Source organism: Juglans regia, chromosome 8, assembly GCF_001411555.2.
Source record: "Juglans regia cultivar Chandler chromosome 8, Walnut 2.0, whole genome shotgun sequence".
Taxonomy (NCBI): domain Eukaryota; kingdom Viridiplantae; phylum Streptophyta; class Magnoliopsida; order Fagales; family Juglandaceae; genus Juglans; species Juglans regia.
In genome coordinates this window covers 26,897,828-26,919,402 of record NC_049908.1, presented here as the reverse complement: position 1 = coordinate 26,919,402, position 21,575 = coordinate 26,897,828, and the positions used below count along the sequence as shown (strand labels likewise).

The 21,575-nt window shown below is 30.3% G+C and overlaps 1 protein-coding gene across 1 annotated transcript; it reads right to left on the bottom strand.

Moving 5' to 3' along the window:
• Positions 1-2,934: 2,934 nt before the first annotated feature.
• On the bottom strand, positions 2,935-4,251 carry LOC109022043 (probable xyloglucan endotransglucosylase/hydrolase protein 6). The gene is made up of 4 exons (XM_019004826.2): positions 4,002-4,251; positions 3,780-3,880; positions 3,481-3,677; positions 2,935-3,393 (listed from the first exon to the last, which is right to left on the bottom strand). Exons 1-4 carry the CDS (start codon positions 4,186-4,188, stop codon positions 3,003-3,005), a joined length of 876 nt encoding a protein of 291 aa, XP_018860371.1. The 5' UTR covers positions 4,189-4,251; the 3' UTR covers positions 2,935-3,002.
• Between the last annotated feature and the right edge of the window lie 17,324 nt (positions 4,252-21,575).

Sequence of the window (21,575 nt, the reverse complement as noted above, 5' to 3'; positions counted from 1 at the left end):
TAGAGTATGTTTTGATTTTGTTATTCTTTGATTATTTACTTATAAATGGATTTTTCTCATTATAAAACTATTTATAGGTGGATATATAAGCCCTCTATAAAAAAAGGTCCGATACTTTTCTATGAGTTCCATCATTAACCCTATGCTATAAATTTGAAATTTGATAACGACGTAATTATTTCAAAACCTGACCACAAGATGCTATCATATAAAGTTATTTAATAAGTGTGAAGAAATTGTGCCCTATCGTACGTCATTACTCCTGACAATGCATTTGAATCCTATATTGACTTCAAACATGAGATTACATTTCATCTACTACCTAAGTTCATTTTAAATTTTTTTATTATTTTTTTAAATATATTTTTAACATCCTTAATCATTAAAAAAAATTAAAAAAATATATCAATTTACTAATACTCACTTTCTTAATCATTAGGTAAAAAACAAAAATAATAGTAAATAAGTAGTAGTAGAGTAAAAACCTTATCATTATTCTACATTTCAATCCCACACTCGTGCATGTAAACCACACCGGTTTAATGGGGTTATTATTTATACAAAATTTATCTATTTAAAACTTATATTTAGTATTACTCTATTTTCAAAAATTACGGCTAAGAATTGAAATGATATATATACCAAAAACGTCTATTTTACTAATTATTTTATAGCTTATATTTTCAAACCAAACAATATATATATATATATATATAATTGTGTGGCTTTATTAAAAATAATTTTAATTTTAAACAACTACATCCTCCATTTGAAGTAGAATACTTTTAAATGAGTTATATATAAGTTTATCGTTTTAGAAATCATGTAGCCCTATTCTCATAAAGTTTTTAGGGCATATACACTTAGAAAAAAGAAAAAATCAATAAGTCAATTGATTATTTTGTTATTGGTCAAAGAAAAAATAATATGAGTACGAATTCAGTAACGTGTTGCATGCGACGTTTTTCTCATTTCTTTATTGGCTGGCATCCTACATGATGGACCGCCATTATAGACCGACCTTTAATTTGCTTTGGTCCATCAGTTGAAAAGTAAGAAAGATTTTTGCTTAGGGTTTGAAAAACATGTACATAGAGTTAGGGTTAGTTTGGAAAGTTCACTACTATTTATTATTATTTTATTATTATTTTTTTTTATTACTATTTAATATTCTCAAGCTTTGAGTTTGATCAGAAATTATGCACAAGTTCGATTGAAGTCCAGGATGCAAGTAAAACAACACTTTTGTTGGAAAACTACTCCACCGGAATTGCTCAAACTTAATGTTGATGGAGCTGTTTTTGGATAATTGTGCAAATCCGGCATTGGCTGTATATTGAGAGATGATCAATGCAAGGTGCTTATGGCTGCTTCCAAGATTGATAGTGAAGTTGAGGAACCAGAAGCTATGGAGTTAAAAGTCACTTTTTGGGGTCTTCAATTGTGTGTCAGTATGAGCATCTCAAGACTTCAAGTTGAATCTGATTGTTTGTTGATGGTGGAGGCTTTGGAGCAAAATGCTATGGATAGCTCTCTATTGGGACTGATATACAAGGAGATTAAGGGTACGTTTAGGTAGTGAGAATATTTGATAAGTGTTAAAAATGTTTGTGAATAGTTATGAGTAGAGATTGTAGTGTGTTTGTGGATCCCATTGAGAGTATTTTGAGTTGTTTGGATGTGTGAAATATGTTGAGTTATTGACTTTTGAATAGGTAATTAAAAAAGGTGTGGGTCCCATAAATATTATAGTGATTTTATTTTTAGTAATAAATATTATAGTGATTTTATTATAGTGATTTTTTAATATTAATAAATATTGTAGTGATTTTATTTTATTTTTTTATATAATAATGATAAATATTATAATGATTTTATTTTTAATTTATATATAATAGTAATAAATATTATAATGATTTTATTTTCATATATATAATAGTGATAAATATTATAGTAATGTTATTTTTTATTTATATATTATAGTGATTTTATTTTTTATTTATATATAATAGTGATAAATATTATAGTGATTTTATTTTTTTATTTATATATTATAGTGATTTTATTTTTATTTTTATTTAATAGTGATAAATATTATTGATTTTATTTTTTATTTATATATAATAGTGATAAATATTATATTGATTTTATTTTTTATTTATATTTAATAGTGATAAATATTATAGTGATTTTATTTTTATTTATATATAATAGTAATAAATATGTGAATAGTTATGAGTAGAGATTGAAGTGAGTTTGTGGGTTCCATTGAGAGTATTTTAAGTTGTTTGGCTTGTTGAGTATTTCTAATAATATGAAAATACTTGAAAAGTGCTGAGATATGTTCGCTATCCAAAAACAGCCGAAGTCACTTTCCTCATATTTTGTTGATTGTAATTTTGTCTATGTTCCTACAAAAGGAAATAAGGCAAGTCATACTTTAGCTCGATATGCGAAAAATGTGGATGATATTGCTATGTGGTGAAATTGTAATATTCCAAACTTTATTTCATAAGTCATTTGGTTTGATAAATATCTGTAATCTCCTTTTATTAATGGAAGTACTGTTTCTTATTAAAAATATATATATATATTTTATCATTACTTTTTTATTATTATTCACAGAATATCTGAAATAACTTTACCATCCAAACGAAATCCTAAAGAATATCATTTTCACAATTAGCCAGAAGCTTTATTGGCACATAAAATGCCTACCAAATTAATACAGAGAACATGTATATATATATATATATATATATATATATATATATATATTGCCCACAAGTAGAGATTTGACTTTTGTCGTCTCTTGCCCCACCCTGAGCGCCTTAGGTTTCATTGACATATATATATGGATACATATATATATATATATATATATATATATATCCTCCTAACCTTTACATGTAAGTAAATATGACATAAGAGTTATTAATGTACGTAACACTTGGTACGTGGATATATGAAGGTACTGTATGTCCGGCTATATATTCAACGATTTAGATGCCGGCGAAACACTCCGGCGGTGTCACCGGGTACCTCGATTTGTCGGTACAATAGTCATAGATCATGTGGTTGATACGAACCCATCTGTACTTTCTGGCTTCGAGGGCATTAAGTGCTTGGTAAGTAGTTCCCTCCCACCAGTTTCTGGGGTTGGAAGCACAGGTAGAAGGTCCTGGTACGGGGCATCCCTCAATGTCAAAGTCCTTGTAATAAGCATAGAAAGGTGCTTTGCTCCAATCAATCTTCTCCAGCCCGCCTCTCGTTGCCCAGTCGTCGGCTTCCCACAATGTAGAATACACCCCCATCGGCTGAAACTTGGGGAATGGAATTCCTTTGGCTTCATTGTTTTTGTAATCTCTGATGGGCACTTCATCGACGTAGAATCTGCAGTCCCATCAACAACATGATTAAAAGCAGCACTTCAACCACTACTCGGGTATTAATTAAACAAGCTAAGTGTTAACAGCTTACACAATATGATGGTGGTTCCAGAGTATTGTGTAAGTGTGAAAGTCGGCAGAAGGGTCGAACCAAAGGTTGATTCTTTGCTCCCTATCACCCTTCCCATGAGCGTAGATATTGGTCTGGACAGTGTACGGTTGCCCAGTTCGGTTCCCCAAGAACTCAAAGTCCAGCTCGTCACGAACAGAATCCGTGTTTGAATTCATCTAGTACCAACCAATTCAGAGCAAATAAATGAATACCAAGATAAGCTGAATTCATATATAGGGAGCAAAGGTATTTGAAAATTTAAATGCAAAAACACATACATAAAATGCAGTGACAGTTCCAGCAGAGTCTCCAGGAATAAGCTTAATCTTCATGCTGACACGCCCGAACAAGTACTGGCTTTTGGAAGCAAATCCACATCCTGAAACGTAAACAACTTTCTACTCAGATAATATCCAATTAAACTTTTAGAAATATTAATGTACTTTAAAAAAAAAAAAAAAAACATATTATACATGGGAGCCCAAGAAAAGAGTAATTACCAGAATTTTGGTCAAGAACGAGTTGGATGGCCCTCCCTCCATCGATCTGCTTGATATGGTAATCAGACCATGTGACTCTAAAGTCTTCAAGAAAAGTGGCTGGTCGTCCCATAACAGAGACACCAAATGCAAGCATACACAGAGAAAGGTAAGCAACAGCATGTGTTAAGGATGAATACATGACCATGGTACTTTTTTGGAAAGATCAATGAGAGGTTTTGATCGAATATGATTTAGAAGAGAAAAAGGAGGGAGATAGTATATATAGCAGTGAAGAAAGTATGTTAAGATAATCAGGACAAGTGATTAAGACTGCTGCTTTCAGATTAATGGAAAGCGCTATTAATAAACCTTCGCTTTCCATACAGCTAATGGCAAGCAGTCATTAGGCCCTACCCCAACTGTTTCTACTTTCTTTCCAATTCTCTTCTTTTATCTTCTTCCTCATGACTTTCTCTTTGGTTGCTTTCCCGTCGGTTCTTTTAGCACTTAAATTAGTGTGAGATTAATACATAAATATTTTTTAACTAATTAATATGTAAATACAATGCTATATATTACTTGCAACTGAATAATTCATATAATCTGTTCAATCCATAGCTTGCCTGATGAGATCGATCTTTAGTCAACTAGTTCTGAAGTTAAAGAACTAAAAGTAGGGAAAAACAATAAAAGGTTCAATCAATTAGTGCTTATGTCTGTGGACAGCCAAGAGAAGTAGATTGATTCGAAGGGCCAATTGCAAATTGGTAGGTAAGTACGTTCAATTGGAGACTAATTAGTTGGGGCCTAGCTCGTTGTACAGAATTCTGTGTTGAGCTTGAATTGATTAAGCCATCATTTCAACAGCTTGTTGATCGACAGGATTTTAAGGTAAAAGTTGTAGATGATAGTAGCAATTATTTGATTAGATTTTGTACTACTAAAGCTAGAATGCGTGTAAAGTTGATTAAAAACTTGTGTCAAATACCCAAATGGAGTTTTCTCGATCTCTCCTTATCAAACTTTTTTTTTTTTTGGGAGGGTTCATGTTCACAGGAATATAATGGGGATTCATTGCGTACACATGGCATATGTTTTATCATCTCTAATTCTATCAACCGACATAATACATGTGAATTTGTTTTCCATTTAAATAGTTTACAAATAAAATCACTCAAAATTTGTTATATCGAACACTATAATTGAGAACGATAAAATTCAAAATAAAATTTATCATTGAGAAATGATTATTGCAATCATGAGTGTGCAAGCATTGCATAATCGTTTTGAAAAAAGTGAATAAATATAGAATCTATATGAAAAAAAAAATTAATTTTTTAATAGCAGATTCTACTATTTTTCAAAACGATTGCACGACGCTTGTGCACTCTACGACTGTATGTATCATTACTTTTTATCATCACTCTATTTTGTGTGGGGTCAGTGAAGATCTAGACTGAATACATGGAAATTTTTTACACCAATTGAAGGCATATATAACAGTATTCATGCATGGTTATTTCTAATTTTCTCTCTTCATCATCACGAGCAGATTTTGTTTGAGAATTCTGGTGGCATGATGGGATCGATACTGATCGTCTCTCTGTGTATTATGGTGAAAACTACATCACATAAAGAGAAATTTGGAAAGTGGGACAGACCAAACAGGACCCTATACATAGCTGACAGGGAAAGGCTAGCTTCGAGAGAATTTGTGAAGCTAAAAGACAAACATATCACTTTTTCTGTTTGCATAATTGAAATTGAAGATGGCGATTGGATGGAGAAGGTATGTGAATTATGGGCTATGTGCATGAGATGGATAACACTGTTTACTAATTTCTGGGGCCTATCTGATGTGTAAGATAGGAAGATGACACTGCTGATTAGACCTCCTCAAGCCCAATCTGTTCCAGCATACATCCTCACCCTCACCATTTTGGCTTACAAGTTAAAGATATATGCACTACTGCATAATTGGAGAATTTTTCACATCTTTCACCTTGTCCCATTTGATATATAAGCATTATGATTTACCGATGTGAATTTTTTTTTTTTTTTTTAAGAAAAAGAAGTAAATTGAAGGATGGTATAAACATACAGACAACCCCCAACAAATGCTCAAAATAGGTTAATATAAAGCAAGAAGTTAAAAATCAATTGAAAAAGACTAAACGAAACTGGCCGGTCACATGTTTCTTGGCATGAAGCGATATAAGAAGGTGTCATCATTTCAATGATTTTTAGTGCAACTCAAGTGAAGTGTGCTCTGTACGTTACAATTAGGTCTCGTTTGAAATTTAGATTGAATTGAGATCAACTCAATTTGGTTTATTTTAGGCTGAGTCTAACATACAAACACTTAACTCTCAAATTACTAAATTCATCTCAACCAAAACCTCTTTATACATGAGTTTCACAACCTTTTTCAACTTTCCATAAATATATTTAAATTCATATTAACATCCAATCTTAGGTGGACTCCATAAAACTCACTACATCATCTTAATTTGCTATTATTCATAAAGAACTCAATTCATCTCAACTTAATTCAATATCCAAACAGGGCCAAAGAATATGTTGAATAACTCCAAATTAAACAATGTTTCAGGAAGGAAGAGTATAAAACTTTCAAAAAAGTAGCTGATACGACCAAAATGGTAGTAGAGCTTAAGAGTGTTTAGAATATGATATAAATAATAAAATCTACATTTTTTCATTTGTTTAAGTTTCTAAAATAAGTAGTGTTTAAGTTTCTACATGACTTCATGTCATTTAATTAAATATTTTACATGTTGGACTATTCATTAAGAAAGAGTTTGACTCACACGTGAGGAATGTTAAGAATATGATATAAATAATAAAATCTACATGTTTCTATCAATTAAAATTTTTTAAACAAGTGGTGATTTCACATAAAGTAGATTGGCGGCAGCATGAATGGAGCATGGTAGATTTGGACATCGGTGGCAGCACATATCTAACATGTGCCAGTCAAAATGATCATATGTGGCCACTGAATATGGTAGATTATTCGGATAGTACTAGGAGGCCGTTGACAGCATAGTACGTGCGTGGTGGAGACAGTGGTGGATGGCCACAGGTTTGAACTCTAAAAGTCTTACAAAATTGAGGAAAAAAAAGGCAAAATGAAGTGGAAAAAATACAGAAATAGAACATGATATTTAAGAGTAGTAAAGTGGCTGAGAAAATGGTCAGACGATGAAAAAAGTCTGAAGTGAGCCAAATAAGGAGGTGCATATATGGGACTCATGCTGGGCTACATGATGAGCCTCAAGCGTTGGTAGAAGCCGGAAAGTGGTCGATCACATCAACAGGTAGATCATCGATCATGATCAGGGGGAGGAGATTTCAATGGTGGGACGGACGCCCAATGGCCAGGGATAGTTTAACAAACTGAGTATAAGGATAACTAATAGATCAAGGGGAGGGAAAAGCGAGGGGCATCAACTTCTCCCTCTCCTAGGTCATGTTTGTTACGTGTGGTGTAACATTAAACGACAACCAAACGAGGTGGCCTAAAATTAAGAGCAATTCGAAAAGGAAATAAGAGAATAAAATATCGTAGTAGTCATGTGTGGTGTTTCGGGTCTGACAAGAAAGAAAGAAACAAGTCATAGGGGAAGTTCTCACTTTAACATCAATGTCTTTCCTACCTTATAAGCAAAGAGTAATTATTTCTAATCTCATAGTATAAACATATGGTGTATGTAATTTATTATAAACTGTCATATCATTAAAATTGATGTAATGACATATTATGATAGATTGAAAGTATCGCATTCTCGAATTTTGAGATCACATAATAAACGTTTTTCCTAAACAACACATGAAAAACGCGAGCCCACACACACATGTGAAATCACCACTTGTTCCAAAAGTTTAAACTGATGAGAAGAGGTAGATTTTATTATTTTATATCTTAACACTCCTCCTCACTTTTGGGTCAGACTTCTCTCAATGAGTAGGCCCAATAAGTAGAATATTTAATTAAATGGGAAAGAGTGTAGAATTAGTATTCGAACTCAGGACCTCCGCTCTGATACCATGTGAAATCACCACTTGTTCCAAAAACTTAAGCTGATGGGAAGATGTAGATTTTATTATTTTATATCTTAACAACACACACACACACACACATATATATATATATAAATTAAACTTTAGACCCCTTCCAATTAAGAAGACTTAAACATGTGTTGGGATATTGAGGTGATGTTAAATGATTTTATATTTAGTTGATTAATAAATAGTAGTATTTTATAGATCCTATTAAGATATATTTAAATATAAATAGGTTGAGATATATGTTTGAATGTATGGAGTAAATTGAGATGAGTTTAAATTTTTTATAAAAAGTTAAAAAAGTAATAAATCTTATCAATAATTCGACCTCAATCTCATATAAAATTCATGATTCAAGCTAGGATTATGAATAATTCTCGAAACTTGGAGGAGTATATATAAATAGGAGTATATATAAATATTCATGACAGACTACGACGCAGATCTATGGTTCAGCTCTTTGCCCATTCAAGCTTTATGTTCATGATATTTCATGAGAAACACACACACACACATATATATATATATAAATGTTTTGTTCTGAAAATAAAATAAACTAATTAAAAACAGCAGATAGATATAGGATGAGAGAGATCTAAGCCAGAGCATTCTCAATAGCTTATATATAATACAAAAAAATGTTAATTATTTAAAAAATTGTTCATAAAATGAGTTTTATCCGATTATGTAAAAAAACATGTAAAATACAAATTACTACAACAACCCGTTACATGTAGCAAGTACTGTTCATCTTTCAAACAATTCTTTTTATTATTTATACTTTATTTACTTCTTCATTTCTTTTTACTTTTACATTTCAATATAAATACTTTTTATTGTTCATCATTTAAAACACCTCAATTTTATTTTATTTTCTAATAAATATATAACTTGGAAATATTATCTATCCAATTTTTTCATTTTTTTATTTGGCTTATATATTCTTATTTTGTGTGTATAGGACTAAATTATATTACATTATATATAATAATATATTATAAATAAAAAAATATATGGATATTACAAATTTATTAATAGAAAGGAAATAAAAAAAAAATAAAGCTTAGTGATATATTTTAAAAGTTAAAATAAAGAAACTATTGTAAATACTTAAGCCAGTAGTACTGGCATTGCGGCACTGTCGAAGAAGATTCAGGCCTAGTTTGTTTTTAGAAAATATTTCTCTCATCTCATCATTATAATTTTGTTAAATTTTTACATAAAATAAAATAAATAATTTAATTTTTTTAAATTTTAAAATAAAAATATTATTAAAAAATATATTCTCATAATATTTTATTTAACTTTTTAATTTTAATTTCAACTCATCTCATCTATGTGAAAACAAACCAATCCTCAAACCCAGCTTAAAAGGGGGTGCTCGATCTATCATAAACTGATATCTACTAATTGGACCACATCTGCATGCCCAGACTCTTGTCATCATTCAATTATCAGGGCTGGGTTATCATTTTGGGTAAATCCATCCGGATGCTGCTAGGGTCCACATATGAAGGCCACCCAAGAGAGTAATTTTTTTTTTTTTAATTTTTATAGATTTTTTTTTTTAAATATTAACAATATTATTTAAAAATATTTCCTTAATCATTAAATAAAAAAATTAAAAAAAAAATGGATGGATGACTATTACCCTAATTACTGGTAATAATTCACATGCATGCATCAGACGATTCCTGATGTTTGTAGGCAATCGGCCATGGCATCAATTCTTTCAGCAGTCGGCATGGATCATCGATCAGGGACAGATTTTTCATACTACTTGAATTTTTGCCGGTAATTAGGGTAGCTAGATTTGACGTCTAAGCAACAATATTTAGGAATTATCTACTAAGTCTAACAACATATATATATATATATATATATATAGTTATATATATAGTTATATATATTTATATGATCAGCCTTGTATTCACGTTCGTTAGAAAAATACATCTTCATGATAATGATCGATCAACTGCAAACGTACGAACTATTACATTTGGCCGATGCAAGCTGTAAAAGTAGCTGTTTGGACGCTATGGATCGAAAACGATGGCATGATCAACTCAAACAAACTGCATTAATAGATTCAAGTTAATTAAAGCTGCTGTTTGGAACACTAGATAGCTGATCTTACACTTTAATTACCAACCATGATATTTAAATTTATCATGTGGATTGTTTTCTTTTTCTAATATTCTTTTTATTTGAATACCATAAGTGTTTCATCTCATTTTATTTGCAACTAATACGTACGTACGTAGTTATCGGCAAATATTATATCAAATACTTTTTGCTTCTTATGTATCCTTTCATTTATACAAGTACCATGCATTTTTGGTCCTTAATGGTTTCTGCCTACACATACATGATGATCATATATATGTACAAACCATGCATACACTACAACACAATTACTTTTTAGTGACGGTTGGGAAATTGTGACAGTCCCTAGACCGTCACTAAAAGGTATTTTCTGTGACAGTTTTTGGAAACCGTCACTAAAGATAGAATGAGATTTTTTTACATTCGAACGTATGGGAAATATGCGTTCGAACGTCACATATACGTTCGAACGTTATGTCTGTTTACGTTGGAACGTAAAATGTTTTGGCGCAACCGTTCGAATGTTATTAATTTTACGTTCGAACGTAAAATGTTTGCACCAATGTTCGAACGTTAAGTAATAACATTCGAACGTTCATTGTAAATTTAAATTAAATGACTTTAATTTAAAAATTATGTATTTTTATTGTGCATAATTTGTGAACAAGTCTAAAAAATTGAATTGTATATATTTATATATACACACTTTGTAATATATAAATATATATTATTGATTTATATATATTTGAAATGCAGTGATTTAGTATTAAAGTTGAAAACTATAACATCAAAGAAGATTAAAAATTGAAATGAAAAAACGATAAAAATATTCCATAATATTTTTCGTTACAAATATTAAAAATAAAATACAAAAATTGATAGAACGTAGTAAACAACAGTCAGATGATAACGTTATCCGCAAAAGTCGAACTCCGTACTTCCTCAGTCAAGGTATCAACCTTGTCGTTGAGGATAGTTACACGATGGGTGAGTTCGGCAACAGACGCCGATATAGCCTCGAGCGATCGATCGATCTTATGATCAATATGCGCAGTCAGCTGTGAGATGACCGCATCAACCCAAGCAGGCCGCACATCTCCTGCAGATGTACTCGGCGTATGCTGACTACTACTCCCGACATGACCTGGCTCAGGCTGCGTCGGAGGAACTAGATCCTCTACAGGGGGTGGCTGACGTCCCCTCGCCTGTCCAATGCTACGCCGATGCGTGGTCATGTCGAGGGGGCTCATCTGATCTTTGACCCGCTCCTCTGGCTGGGTCGGCACTCCCCGTGCAAGTAATAGTCGGCTGATGAGGACACCATATGGGAGATTATCCGTGGAGACGATGCTCGCCTCGTAACGGATCCTCTCAAAAATGTGCAGTGGCAAATCTATAGGATCTCCACGTGCCACTCGTATCAAAAATTGTGCCCGAAGCCGACTAAATGTGGTTTTATGAGCCACAGGATCGACATTTGTTGCAACAATAAGGTGCAACATGCGGAAGAAATGCAGCAGATGGTTCTGGTTGAAGGCGTTCTTCCGCTCGATCTGCATGCGATCCCTCCCGGTGAGGATGTAGAAATCCTCGTCTCGGTCATCATCCCGAGCCTCGACGCCAGTATCCTCAGCCTCTGACTGGCCTGCATCATCGGCTGATGCTGGCTCACATCCCCGGCCAGTAGATGATGCAGAAGTGCCTACATCCTCACGGGGTGTTGAGTGTGTAAATGTCTGAGCACCTCGATGAATCCCGATGTGCTCGCCGATGACATCTGCCGATACCTCAATGGAAACACCGCGTACAGTCACGGTGTGAGAGGATGCATCCGGAGGCATGTCACACATCCCCATATAGAATTCTTGAACCATTGAGGGGTATACCTTCCCCCTCAATGTGCAGATATTTCCCCAGCCTCTACTGAGGAAAACATCTCTTAGGTTCGTCTGCTGCCAACAGAGTTCGTCGAACTCATTAATTAAGACCTCTCTCTCTACCATAACAGTACGAGCTCCGATACGGGCAGTGTCCGACGTGGCTCCTTCCCTCCCTCGTTTTCGTGTATGCAGTGGAAGAGCCATATCCTGAAAATAGAAAAGGAAAAAAAAATTATTTAGAATAATGCATTTTTTTGTATTAATTTTAAGATGCTCTGGATTAACGTTCGAACGTTCTATCTTTAACGTTCGAACGTTAAAGATAAAAACGTTCGGACGTTAACTTATACGTTCGCACGTAAAATAATGTAAATAAATTTACGTTCAAACGTAAAACAAATACGTTCGAATGTACAGATGTACGTTCGAACATAAGCAGTAAACAAATACGTTCGAATTTAAGTTCGAACGTATTTGTTTTACGTGTGAACGTAAATATGAACGTCCGAACGTCGAAGCATGAATAATGTAGAAAATCACTACGTTCGGATGTTATAATTAAACGTCCGACCGTATGTGATTTACGTGCGAAAGTAAATATTAACGTTCGAACGTATGTCGTTTAATAATATTCACGTCCGAATGTAAGACGATTAACGTTCGAACGTGGAAGCCGTAACGGCTCGGTAATTTAAACGTCGTACGTTCGAATGTCTTGGTGAAACGTTCGAACGTTTCGACGCAGAATGGCTGAGTCGACTCAGCCATTATTGAAATCTCGAAAATTTCTCTACAAGGGTCTAAATGCCGAAATGTCACCATGTAAATGAAGTATACACTTCAAGAAACATTTCTACGGTGACTATTCGGCCAATGACTGGTCGTGGTGGCCGGAAAATGAAGTTGAAAATCCGGTAATATTTATCCGGTTTTAAACCAAACTCAATCCAAATGTCAATCTAAATCTCAATAAAATACATGTTATTTGCATAAAAGATGAATGCCTACCTTTTAGTGACGGTTGTGGCGGAGTTGACGGCGGCGGCGTGGCGGCAAATAACGGAGAAGACGATGGATACGGGCAGGGAAATGCGTTTCGACGTTCGGTTTTGGCCTTATATACATAGAACGTTCGAACGTACTTATTATTACGTTCGAACGTTTGTCAATATAATATATTATATTATAAATGTTTAAGTTATATATTAGGATGTTATATAATATTATTGACAATTAAATTATTGGTTTTTTTATGAGTGCTTCTTATATTTATAAAGTTTAGCAATATATAAAATCCGCTCCGACTCCGACTCCGACTTGTCGGAGCGGAGTCGGATTTTTTTATTATTTTTTTTATCTTTTTTAACTTCATATTTGACCCACTTTTTTTTTTAAAAAAAAATTTGTGAGCTTTTAAATTTCAATTTTCTCAACATTACAATCTAAATTAATTAAACTTTTGATTATAACAAGAAATACAACTAAATAAAACAAGTAACATAATAACATGCATTAAAAAATTAAAAAGAAAGTCCTATTGCAATAGAAACGACGCCGTATTGTATAGTAGTATACTAACTAATATAAATCTATTTTATATATTATATATATATGAAAATTTATAAAAAAAATATATGATATATATTATTATATATGAATATTAAAAAAAAAGCACCGAAATATTAATAATAAACTAATATACTTGATATATATATATATATTAAATCTCTAATCTCTTATACTTGATATATATATTATATAAATATTAGTTATACTAATAATTATATTAGTATTAGTTATTATTAATACTATATATTATAGTATTATACTAATAGTGATATTAATACTATATCACTATTATAGTGATTAGTATAACTATATTAGTATTAGTTATAGTGATTTAGTATAACTATATAATATATTAGTATAAGTTATAATACTATAAGTTATAACTGTAGTCTATATTAGTATTAGTATTAGTTATAGCGATTAGCATAACTATATATTAATATTTGCTATAGTGATTTTAATTTAGTATAACTATATAATAGTATTAGTATAAATATTATTATATTACACTAGCTATATCACTGATAGTATTAGTATACTAATGTCTAATACTAATATATCACTATAGTTAATAGTATCACATAGTAATATAGTATTAGTAATTAATACTATAGTGCTTTATATAGTAATTTATATATAGGCTTAAAGTGGTTTACTAATAGTATTAGTATTAGGCCATAAATCTAATTATTATACTAATGTATATTAGAATTACTAATATATTTATCAAAATGAATATGTTGAGAATTTATTAGGTCAAAAAATATAATTAATACAAGATATTGTTATATAAAATTGATATGAATAATACTTTAGTTATTATACATTAGTATTATATGTTATTATAAATTTATAGATTAGTGTTTATCCATTAGTATATGTATTACAATATTACATGTTGATGTTATTATGCATCTTAGTGTTTATAGTATATTATATATACATTAGTATTACATGCTATTATATTTATACATTACTAATTTAGAACAACATGGTAGTAATATTGTAAATTTTTAGTAGTATGATATTTACATATAGCCATATACTAAACTATTATTAGTAAATTTAGTCTTAATATTATAGTATAAATATATTATTTAACTAGTATAAATATAAGTAATTTAGAAAAACACATATTTTGTGCATAATATATAAATTATATTATGCACAAAATACTATACAATGTAGTATATATATTATATTATAAGTTAAGTATAGTAGGAATCTTACGTTCGAACGTTTGAAGTTAACGTTCGAACGTTAAACTAAGAGGCGGGAATTTTCCCGCTCGATGTTTAATATCTGTGTAATTATTCAGACGTAAGGACGTTTATACTATACGTTCGAACATCAAATCCGTCAACGTTCGAACGTTAGTCAAATTAGTGCGGGAGATTTCCCGTTCAAATATGGTAACACTTTCATGAAATGTACGTTCGGACGTTTAAGTAGTATGTTCGAACGTTTATCTATAAATCTACGAACGTTCGAACGAGAAATTGTGATACATTCGAACATATATGAGGAAAGTGCGGGAACTTTCCCGCTAGATTTCATGTTATATCATAAGAAGGGTACGTTCGAACGTGTATTTTAAACGTCCGAACGTTCTGGGCGGGAATAATTTTAGAATTAACGTTCGGACGTTTAAAGTTAACGTTCGAACGTTTAAACTAATAATTTTAGAACTTAATCAGTACGCGCACGGGAGGATGCCCATTATTTCTTTTCTCCCGTGCGCGCAACAGAAAGAGAAAGAGAGAGAGAGAGAGAGAGAGAGATTTCGACGAGAGAGAGAGAGAGTTAGAGAGAGAGAGAGAGAGTTAGAGTGAGAGAGAGTTGAGTTAGAGAGTGAGAGAGAGTTGAGTTTTGGTAAGATAATATTTTTATTTCTTGTCTTTATTTAAATTTTATGATATTTATAGAATGTGTTTTTGTTATAGAATATTTCTAATAAGTTTGTGTTGTATTTTTTTGAATGATTGCTTGTTTTGGGAAGTTTGAAGATTTTGATTTGTAAGAGGATATTATGAGTGCTAGGTATATTTCTAAACTTTATCAATATGTTGTTGTGATTTGATGCTTACTCTTTATCATATTGTGATTATTGTTTGTATAGTTTGTAAATAGTTTGTGAGTTATTCTAAATATGTTGTGATATAAATTTGAAATATTGTGTTTATTATTAAAAATATATTGTCATTAGGCTTTGTTAATACATGTTTATTGCTTACTCAAGTTTAGAAATATGTTAATACATGTGGCATGTTATTTTGTGAATATATTGTGAGTTATCACTTTTATATATTGTGAGTTATCACTTTTATATATTGTCGAGACAGCAAGAGTTAGAGTCTCTCTTAGAACGACAGTCTCATTTAGAGACGCGTTTGCAGGACCAACAGAGAGACCAGGAGGAAAGAATACGCAGTGAAGTGCAAGAGCAAGTGCAACGAGAGATGATGGTGCAAATGGAGCGTGTTATGTCGTTGCAACAGAATCCCCGTGGGCGAGGGAAAAAGAAGAAATAAATTTTATCAATATTTCTGACTAGTTTTAATATCTAATTTTGTACTTTTATAAGACATTGTTACTTCTTAATTGGGTATGTAATATGATACTATTGGTATTTTGTTTTTAAATTTTATGAAATTAGTATTTCTGATCTGTACGTTCGAATGTAAATAAAAATCGTTCGAACGTTGGTTCACACTGTACCAAACGTTCGAACGTAAATACAATTGAATCGTTCGAACGTTAAACCGACTAACGTTCGAACAAAGAACTTGCATTCGGACGCTCCTTCGTTTACATTCGAAATAACGTCCGAACATTAAACGCGCTACGTTTGAACATTTACGTTTACGTTCGAACAAATATTCGAACGTTTATTGTAATTAACGTTCGGACGCATTAACATGCGAACGTAAATATGATACGTTCGAACGATATACAACAAACGTCAACTTCTCTCATTCGAACGCCAATCGGGTCGGGTATAACGTCCGAACGTTTAATTGTACGTCCGAACGTGATTTTCTGTGACAGTTCATAACCGTCACAAAAAAGGAACGTTCGAACGTTGTACCGAACGGAACACTTCCAACCGTCACTAAAAATATTTTTTGTGACGGTTGAACAGTAAACCGTCACCAAATGTTTTCTGTGACGCACTTTACGTGACGGTCATGGTGACGGTTTCAAACCGTCACCAAATATGTTTAGTGACGGTTTGCCATTTTTTTGTGACAGTTTCCTCTGTCACAAAATACACATTCTGTTGTAGTGATATATATATATATATATATTTATTCTGGTCACATAAATTACCAGAAGTTTGATCATAAACCAAGAAAAGTATAACAATTGATTATTTGACTGCAACTCAATCCGTATGTCAAAATTATTTGCTACATATAAAAAGGTAGGAGGGGCAACCGGAGGTAGCTTTTTTATTTGTGTGTGACCATGGTAATACACTAATACTGTACCCGCTGAGAACTAGACTTGAAAAGATGCTTAGATGGCGAAAAGCTAGAAGTGCTTACTCAAGTCAGCTTGAGCCATAGCATAGATTCTAACCCCACTAGGAAATTCAATAAATCTTTTAGTGGTTAACATGGGCAGGTTTGGGGTCAAAACCAAAACACAAAATTCTCATCTCATCTCATCTCATCATTACACCTTTTTCAAATTCCTATACAAAATATAATAAACAATTCAACTTTTTTAAATCCCAATACACATTTTTCAAATCCCAAAACAATAATAATACCAAAACTTAATATTTTAAACTTCAAAACAAAACACAAAAGTCTCATTTCACCTCCCAAACCTAAGGGTACGTTTGGGTGTTGAGAATGTTTGTGAATAGTTATGAGTAGAGATTGAAGTGAGTTTGTGGGTCCCATTGAGAGTATTTTGAGTTGTTTAGATGTGTAAAGTATGTTAAGTTGTTGACTTTTGAGTAGGTAGTTGAAAAATATGTGGGTCCCACAAATATTATAGTGATTTTATTTTTAGTAATAAATATTATAATGATTTTAATATAGTGATTTTTTAATATTAATAAATATTGTAGTGATTTTATTTTACTTTTATATATAATAATAATAAATATTATAATGATTTTATTTTTAATTTATATATAATAGTGATAAATATTATAATGATTTTATTTATATATATAATAGTGATAAATATTATAGTAATGTTATTTTTTATTTATATATTATAGTGATTTTATTTTTTATTTATATATAATAGTGATAAATATTTTTTATTTATATATTATAGTGATTTTATTTTTTATTTATATATTATAATGATTTTATTTTTTATTTATATATTATAGTGATTTTATTTTTTATTTATATATTATAGTGATTTTATTTTTTATTTATATATCATAGTGATAAATATTTTTTATTTATATATTACAGTGATTTTATTTTTTATTTATATATTATAATGATTTTATTTTTTATTCATATATTATAATGATTTTATTTTTTATTTATATTTAATAGTGATAAATATTATAGTGATTTTATTTTTTATTTATATATTATAGTAATTTTATTTTTTATTTATATATTATAGTGATTTTATTTTTTATTTATATATTATTGTGATTTTATTTTTTATTTATATATAATAGTGATAAATATTTTTTATTTATATATTATAGTGATTTTATTTTTTATTTATATATTATAATGATTTTATTTTTTATTTATATTTAATAGTGATAAATATTATAGTAATTTTATTTTTTATTTATATATTATAGTGATTTTATTTTATTTTTATATATTATAGCGATTTTATTTTTTATTTATATATATAGTGATAAATGTTTTTTATTTATATATTATAGTGATTTTATTTTTTATTTATATATTATAGCGATTTTATTTTTTATTTATATATTATAATGATTTTATTTTTTATTTATATTTAATAGTGATAAATATTATAATGATTTTATTTTTTATTTATATATAATAGTGATTTTATTTTTTATTAATATATTATAGTGATTTTATTTATATATTATAGTGATTTTATTTTTTATTTATATATTATAATGATTTTATTTTTTATTCATTTATTATAATTATTTTATTTTTTATTTATATTTAATAGTGATAAATATTATAGTGATTTTATTTTTTATTTATATATTATAGTAATTTTATTTTTTATTTATATATTATGGTGATTTTATTTTTTATTTATATATTATAACGATTTTATTTTTTATTTATATATAATAGTGATAAATATTTTTTATTTATATATTATAGTGATTTTATTTTATTTATATTTAATAGTGATAAATATTATAGTGATTTTATTTTTTATTTATATATAATAGTGATAAGTATTATAAAATGTTTGTGAATATTTATGAGTAGAGATTGAAGTCAGTTTGTGGGTCCCATTGAAAGTATTTTAGATTGTTTGGCATGTGAAGTATTTTTAAAAGTACGAGAATACTTGAAAAGTGTTGAGAGTAGCTTGGTACCCAAACATACCCTAAGTGTCAGTTTGGATCTCAAACTCATTTCAATTCATCTCAACTCATCATTACAATTTTTTTAAATCCCAACACAAAATATAATAAACAATTCAACTTTTTCAAATACTAAAATAATAATATTATTAAAAATTAATATTCTAATAATATTTTATCATCTCAACTCAACTCACTTCAACATCCAAACACACCCTAATAGTTTAAGGTGAATTCATATTTGGAATTTGAACCCAAAAGCTATATATAATTAAGTCATAATAACTCTTAATAGTGTAACTCTCAATAATACTTGATCCTCTCTTCACTCAATAGTTTGGGAGAATCAAGAGCGTGATTGCATATAGCCCGGTTCTCCAAATAGAAAATCTAGGTTAGAAGCCTCACCCCCTTATAAAACCAATAGTTTTGGTTCAAATTACCAATATGTAAATATGATCGAGAGAGTAAGGCAGAGAAGATTAAGGTGTATTTTCAATTAGACTAATTTTAAGTTGCCCATCGTGTACTTTTTTGTGTAAATTGTATTTTTTTTTTTAATTTTTACAATCATTTTTTAAATATTTTTAAATATTTTTTTAAAATTATAAATTTATTAATAATTAATTCCTCAAAGAAAATATATACGAGTGGTTAAAATAAGGAGGCAAACCATGTGACAAGTAAGCATTTTGCTTTTAAATAACGGCTCAAGAGATATCATGTGAACTAATTAATTACATAAACTATTTTTATTTATTTACAAACTTAATTTAAAGATCGAATTGCGGATGATCTGTGATAAGCTGTTATACTGTTGATGATTTAGAGGGCTGATCGACCCATATTTGAAAAGACATGCATCTCCAGCTAGCTTAATATTGTCTCCCATATAACATATACCTGCGGACCTGCCCATTAATATTGTGACGTGAATGTCAGAACCTCCTCATATTTGGCTGGTTTGAAATTCAATTAATTTAAAATCAATGTTTTCAGTTATAGGAGACGGATAACAGGTATATTAATTGGAAGTATTGTTAGTTATAAATTCGTTCATGATATTAATTTTATAAGAAAATTATTTATTTATAACCATGCAATTATTTTTTGTTAAAATGATTATTTTTTATTTAAATGAATTTTTTATCGTCACGAATAGTCATCTTTATAGTAAATAATTGATATTTTGTTGATAATATGTTGCCATCAATCTAGACATAATGAGAAGACATCATGGTAATTAAAAAATAATAAATATTTTATTAATAATTTGACGGCCGTGATTAAAAAATAATGAAAGGGTACTGATAATTACTCATCATCGCCGGCGGCCTTTTTGATCAGATATAATAAGTATTATATAAAATATTAATGATGATAATTACATACATAAGCTCACTAGCGTTTGTGGAAATCAATACGTACTATTTAATTACTTGGAATATTATTAAAGGGAAGAAAAGGAATCTAGCTAGGCCGGCTAGTGTTTGCATGAGGTTTACAACACAGAACATGGCCTGTCTTAGATCGATCCAGATATATAGTTCAATCCATTTTGACTACATGCATGTGATCATGTAGTTGAAGCATCATGATCAATTAATTGGACAGCCTCGATCGACAGGAACTACTGCATGACTTCTGATCATAATCATTAATACCAATACAATATGGTTGAGAACATGATGATAGTGTATTATTCACTATAAGAAATTAGATCTTTTGCAGCAAATGGTGGTCTGTTGCAAATAATATCGCTGCAATAATTAGTTATTAACGGCCATTTCTTGCTTGACGCGGGTTTCAATTCGTGCGATTTTATTTTTACTTTTTACAGTGATTTTTAACACACTTACGACGTTAAATTGGCGCCACAAATATAACTCCAACTTTTGCAGTGATTTTAATGATAGTTAAGGCGAATAAAACCGCCGTAAAAGGTTAAAAACTTATGCCGACGTCCAATTTTGCTTCAATTGTCATTTTAATGTAGACGACGCCAAAACTACATTTTCAATACAAGATCATCAAATTTCCCCCCATATCCCGATTTCACTTTTGTCCCCAACTTCTTCTTCTCCATTTCTCTCTAGCTGCACATATAGCAAAATCCACTCAAAATTTTCGTTATGTCCCTTCCACCGAATGAAACCACTAACATCGGCGTGGCTCCAGCCCAGTGATTCTTGCGTAAGCAAATTACTCTTCTCCACCCCACCGAAAACCCAGTAATCGGCATCTTCACTCGCATTTGCCAAGGCCACACTAGTGAAAAAGGTTCCATTCTTTCAACACCCTAAGGCTTCGTTCTTTATGTCTTCATGGTTCTTAATGAAACCCTAGTTTAAGTTGAAGTAGAAACAAGGATGTTTTGCTATAATACTTATGCTTAGGTTTTGAGAAGCACACACATTGAAAAATCTCGTAAGC

Bases quoted from the DNA above. Each gene is read 5' to 3' on its own strand.
- LOC109022043 (XM_019004826.2), bottom strand. From the start codon at position 4,188: ATGGTCATGTATTCATCCTTAACACATGCTGTTGCTTACCTTTCTCTG. The intron at 3,881-4,001 runs GTAATTACTCTT...TTTACGTTTCAG, and splicing joins CGTTCTTGACCAAAATTCTG to GATGTGGATTTGCTTCCAAA. The intron at 3,394-3,480 runs GTAAGCTGTTAA...ATGGGACTGCAG, and splicing joins TGGAACCACCATCATATTGT to ATTCTACGTCGATGAAGTGC.